A 5,636-nucleotide genomic window follows, 5' to 3' on the forward strand; every position below is an offset into this window, starting at 1 on the left:
CCCTCCCGTTTACCCCCCCCCGCACCGGGCCTCTCTCCTCGGCCTGTTTCCCTGAGGCGAGCTCGAAGGTCAGGCTCAGCCGGGCAGTGCCTCCGGGAGCTGGTGACTGAGCAGAGCTTGAGGGGGAGGGTTTATCGGTTTGGGGGGCCCTAACACCGTTAGGGTGTTATGTCCGGGGATGGTTTGGGGTCGTTTGCCCTGCTTTGTTGAGGGGTTGTGTGGTAGGCGGGGAGGAGGGCTCTGGTGAGTTCCCCTTCTCAGGGGGAGAGGGAGTGAGAAGCTCCTGAAAGGTACTGGCCTCAAGCCCTACTTGTGTCTGTAGGAAGCTGCGTTTGATGTGATGAAGCTGTATGTGTTTTGCCACGAGTAAACAAAGTGCGGGTGTCCGTTCCTGGGGGGTTATGTAGGCGCATAAGCGTGCGTGCCTCTGTAGGAATGCAGAAGCAGTGTGATGGTGTCCCCAGGAACTGGAAAAGATGTGTGTGTATATGTCCGTGGTTGGTGTGTTGTTCACCCGGGAATCAGTTCTTCCAGAAAATCCAGCCCACTCATGAACAAGGATGTTGTACAGAAGGTGTTTGTAAACTTCTTCCTTTTTATCAGAAATGAAGGAAAGCTTGGTGATTGAAGACCAGCCTTGTTTTTCATTTAGTGCTAGCGATTACCATAAGAGTGAACTGAAACTGGGCAAAAGGTTAGCTCAAGACTATAAACATTCAACAAACCTTTCTGCTTTCACTGCAAGCTAAAGCTTGCTGAGCAAGAAATTAATTCTTTTTGGTGGCTTTATCTGGGTCATTGTAAATTGCTTCAAGCAGCCTCAAAGTGAGGTGGCTAAATTGATTATTGGGTAGGGGGAGGGTAGTGTGAATTAATAATCTTATAGTACCTTTATTTTCTGTAATAATATCTTATTTCTGTTTCTGTTTTTAACTGTTAAGAGAGTCAAAGTCTATGATGGAAAAATCAAACAGTGTAAAGATAGAAATATTATTCTTTGCTGTGGAAACCTGTACGTTTTGCCGAGAAGTTGTTCCCCACCTTATATGGAAATTGTATAGCAAGCATGCTTCACATTGCTTCTTTCTGCACTGCTTTCAGTTGAATAGCAATTCAAACTTGACTTCTCATCTTCTATTTTTTTTTCTGTGAATTCAATAGACTACAGAAGTGGGAACTCATGGCATAAGGCAGTAAGCATGTGAAATGAGCAAAATGTTTAACTTTTAGGATGATGATGTGTGATTAACCTTTTAATCAAGCATCAGAGGTTGGACAGCTGCTTGATAGAATTCAAATACCAGTCTAGTATTTGCAGACCCTTCTTACAAAGGGCATAGATAAACCTACTTAAACTTACAGGCATACAAAGGAAGAAAAGTTTACTAAATTAAAAACAAATCATTGACTCATAATACTGCTTTCAGCCAACAGTTAACAGTAACAGATTCAATCCCTTGACATGCTACATAGAGGTAACTAGATAGTTTGGGTAGAGGGGGAAATTGGGGGACCTAAAGCCCTTGCCTGTGTTGTATAATTACATGGATTCTCGATTAGGTCACACCACCCTTTTTTCAAAGGGTGGATCCAAAGGAGCCTCAAGCTTCCTTCCTGCTCTATCATTGGCTCATTGTATAGAAGAGTTGAGAAAAAGTATTGGAAAGAAAGCTTTCATATTGTAAAGTTCATAAATATTATTGGTAATGCATATGAGAGGCTTTTGTGTGCAGAAAAAAGACCCGGGTTTTATGGCAACAGATTTGGTGGATCTAGATGTAGCATTTCATGCTTTCTTTGTCGATACAGTAGACTGAAAGTCTCATTATGGGTTTTTGTGGGATTTTTTTGGTTTTGGGTTGGATTGGGTTTGGTTTGTTTTCCAGAAGACCTATATTTCCTGACTAGAATCTTTACTTCCCACAAAGGTTGTGCAACATACTGAGTGTTTGTCTACAAGGTTCCCTCTCCTAGCACTACTGAAACACCTTGTCATATTTATATAGTTAGCCAAGAACTCTGGGGAATTGAAAATATAAACTTACTTTGAGTACTGATCTTGCTTGTCTGAATTTGTTTAGGTCTGCTGACTTGGGCGACAACCTGCTGACCAGGCCTGGACAACCCACAGTTGCACGAATACCGCCACCTATTTTGCCAAGACCATCACAGCAAACAGGAAGCAGTAGTTTGAGCACTTTCAGGCCAGCATATACTAGTTCTTTTTCTCCAGGCTATGGTTCATATGGAACCTCTTTTTATGGAAGCTATAGTCCTTACAGTTACGGATATGGTGGTTTGGGTTATAACCGCTTTCGTACAGATGATATTCCTCCCAGCAGGTTTGTTCAGCAGGCTGAAGAGAGCAGCAGAGGTGCATTTCAGTCCATTGAAAGTATCGTGCATGCGTTTGCTTCGGTCAGCATGATGATGGATGCTACCTTTTCAGCTGTGTACAACAGTTTCAGAGCTGTTTTGGATGTAGCCAACCACTTCTCCCGTCTCAAAGTACACTTCACAAAGGTGTTTTCAGCTTTTGCTTTAGTGAGAACTATAAGATATCTCTACCAACGTCTACAGCGATTACTAGGTCTGCGGAAGAGCTCTGAGAATGAGGATTTGTGGGCTGAAAGTGAGGGGACAGTAGCTCGCGTTGGCCTTGAAGACAAGGCGGCTAACTCCGCAAAATCCTGGCCCATTTTCTTGTTCTTTGCGGTTATAATGGGAGGTCCTTATCTGATTTGGAAACTGCTTTCTGCATACAGTGATGAAGAAACAGGTAAAGATGATCTGCAGCACAAGAGAAGTGACACATATATTGTTCCTTTTGTTATCACTTGTATAGCGATTAATCTTATACTACAGTAATAGAACTTAATAGATACTGGGGTGCAAAACTAAATTTTAGGCATGTGATACAAGTAACAGCCTGTTTAAGTAGCCTGTTGTTGAGTTAGGATGCAGTTTCATGGTAAGCTTTGTGTGATTCCAGAATCATGGTTCCTTTCTATTTCCTTTTTATTAGTTGGGACAGGAGGAAAAGTATTGGTTGGATTGACTCAATACGTCATGCTTTGTTTTGTTACTCCAGTCAGTTCTTTATTGGACAAGTTGCAGCAACGAAGTTGAAGTGGTGTTTTTTCATTTTTCTTTAAAAAAAAAAAAAACAAAACAAAAAACCACAACATTATAATTCAAAGCAGATAAACTTTTAATTTCTTTCTGGTAACAGTATCTAGTAACTGGGCAAGTGGAGAAGATGATCATGTAGTTGGAAGAGCAGAATATGATTTCAGTGCTCTCTCAGAAGAAGAAATTTCTTTCCGTGCTGGTGACATGCTAAAATTAGCACCCAAAGGTAAAATTTTAAATTAGTATTTATTTTGTAAATACATGTTAAGTAAGTCATATTGTTAGTCTGAAAATGAATATATAAAAACCCTACCCTTGTTGACCAAACTCCTCATCCACACTGATTTTTTTTCTCTCTAAGTTATTACTTGCAGTGTAATAAAACTTACCGAGCACTTTTGTTCAGTTTTCCTCAGACATGATACAGCCTAAACTTACTTAGAGAATGCTTTGTGGCTACTCTTGTGGTTACCTTTTCCTCACATGTGCTGCACAACTGTAAAGATCCTTAGGCATTTGCAGTGCAGTGGCGATTGATTTCAGAACAACTTGCGCTTCGCAGTACTCTTCAGCTCACCTGACCAGTGCAGATCCTAGTAATTTCTTTTGTGAAGTAATTTGTATTTGCCTTTTATCACAGTTGTTTTCTCTGCCTGATGAGCTGTTGTGTTGCCTACCTTCTGGTGTATTTGTGCCTCAACCACAGTGTATTTTGAATTGTTTTGTAACTTGATACGTTTGCAATTTCTTCTTCAGAACAACAACCCAGAATTCGTGGTTGGCTTTTGGCTAGTTATGATGGCCAAACAACAGGACTTGTGCCAGCTAATTACATCAAAATCCTGGGCAAAAGAAGAGGTAGGAAAACAGTGGACCTGGAAAGAATTACAGAGCAACGGCCAGCCTTTACCAGCACATCTGTTAGAGGACCCACTGCTGCTGTGACTTTGGAGGAGCAGGAAGCTGCTTTTGATTCTGTTTTTGCTGGAAGTAATAAAGCTCCTGTTGCATCTGACTCCACTATCGTTAGTGGAGAGAAACAGGAACTCTAATGCACTTTCATCAACAAAGCAACTGAACTGTGCTTTATTAATAAAACTTAGGGTTTTGTTGAAAATCTGTATTGTAGTGGAACATTAATGGGTTTTTACCAGTTATTGCTGCTACTGACTGGTGAAGGGATGGGGATAATGATTCCTCAAATTCGTAGTATTTATTTTTGACTCACCTAAGGCTGTATATTAGTAATTCTACCCAACCACCTGGCAGCAACTCGGAGATCTTGAAATGAGGAGAATTGAGGCATTTATAACAAAGTAAACAAAAAAAGAAATAGGGACTGCCAGCCTATTCTTGTTAAGAAGGCAAACTGTTCTTGAAATCTGGAGATTAACATCCAATTTTCATTGGAATGTCGGCTTGATAAGAGGCCTCTTCAATAGATGTGCAAAGGGAAGATAGATTTCTGTAATGTGTCCTCCAAAACTGGATAGTAAGGACCATAAAATCATAATAGTGCATTGTTTCCCCCTGAAAGGAGGGAGAATTGCAAGAGCTTTTTGTGACATAATGAAATCATTAGAAGTCACTTGCTTTTTGTAAGAAATAGGGCTTCTGTCACAACGACCTGAACTCTTACAAAAAAGAGACTAGTGAGAAACGGGAGAGAATTACAGTTAAAAAGGAAGAGCAGCAAGGCTTCAGCAGTAGTTCTAACCTGTTCTCTTTTGTTTATTAAAATAACATGAGATTAAAAGGTATCCTGCAGTCAGGCACTCTTCAGTGCACTTATTCCCTTCTGTGGTAAACTAGCTTTGCATCACTCCAGCGATTTTCTGTTGTAGCCTGTTAACTGCCTATCGGTAGTCTTCTAAACTACCATCTGCATCTCAACTTATTTCTGTTCTTTATTGTTTTTATATGAATGTCATAATAGCTATCCTGCCTCTTAGTGCAGTTGAAAGTATTTGGTCAAGGAAAGTTTAATGTAATTTGAGTGGCAAAGAAAAAGTAACATCTCCTTCTCTGGAGACATTCAGAACCCACCTGGACATGTATCTGTGTTATCTTCTCTAGGTGATCCCACTTTATCAGGGGGCCGGACTAGATGATCTTCAGAGGTCCCTTCCAACCCCTACCATTCTGTGATATTGTGATTTCTTTCTTAACTTGTCTCAGTTAGCTAAGGTCTTGGAATTAGCTCTTTATGCTGCCTTTCAGGTGGTAAATTTTGCATCTGCCCATAAAATTTGAGTGCTCTGGATTATCAAAAGCCATAAAAGCATTAAGACAGTTGAAAGTATTTTTTATTTTCTTGACATTGGTGTTTGAGAATTCTGTATTGAAATACTGTTTATTTTTTTTATGAAGCAAAGATAATTAAAACTTTTTTCTTTGTATTATATATGTATAACATGTTGAGCTTCTGAAGGCTAGCACAATAGGTAAAATAACTAAAGCTTGTCTGAATCATTGAAATAGTTTATCTCTTTATTTTAAAGGTA

At 40.0% G+C, this 5,636-nt stretch overlaps 1 protein-coding gene across 1 annotated transcript; it reads left to right on the forward strand.

Moving 5' to 3' along the window:
* Positions 1-603: 603 nt before the first annotated feature.
* PEX13 (peroxisomal biogenesis factor 13) lies at positions 604-4,501 on the forward strand (the record flags this gene model as incomplete). Its single annotated transcript, XM_010190555.1, has 4 exons — positions 604-694; positions 2,082-2,779; positions 3,233-3,358; positions 3,889-4,501. Coding segments are annotated over 4 exons (1,211 nt in total), but the record flags the coding sequence as incomplete, so codon positions are not given.
* Between the last annotated feature and the right edge of the window lie 1,135 nt (positions 4,502-5,636).

Source organism: Mesitornis unicolor, unplaced genomic scaffold (assembly GCF_000695765.1).
Source record: "Mesitornis unicolor isolate BGI_N332 unplaced genomic scaffold, ASM69576v1 scaffold26298, whole genome shotgun sequence".
NCBI classification, from domain to species: domain Eukaryota; kingdom Metazoa; phylum Chordata; class Aves; order Mesitornithiformes; family Mesitornithidae; genus Mesitornis; species Mesitornis unicolor.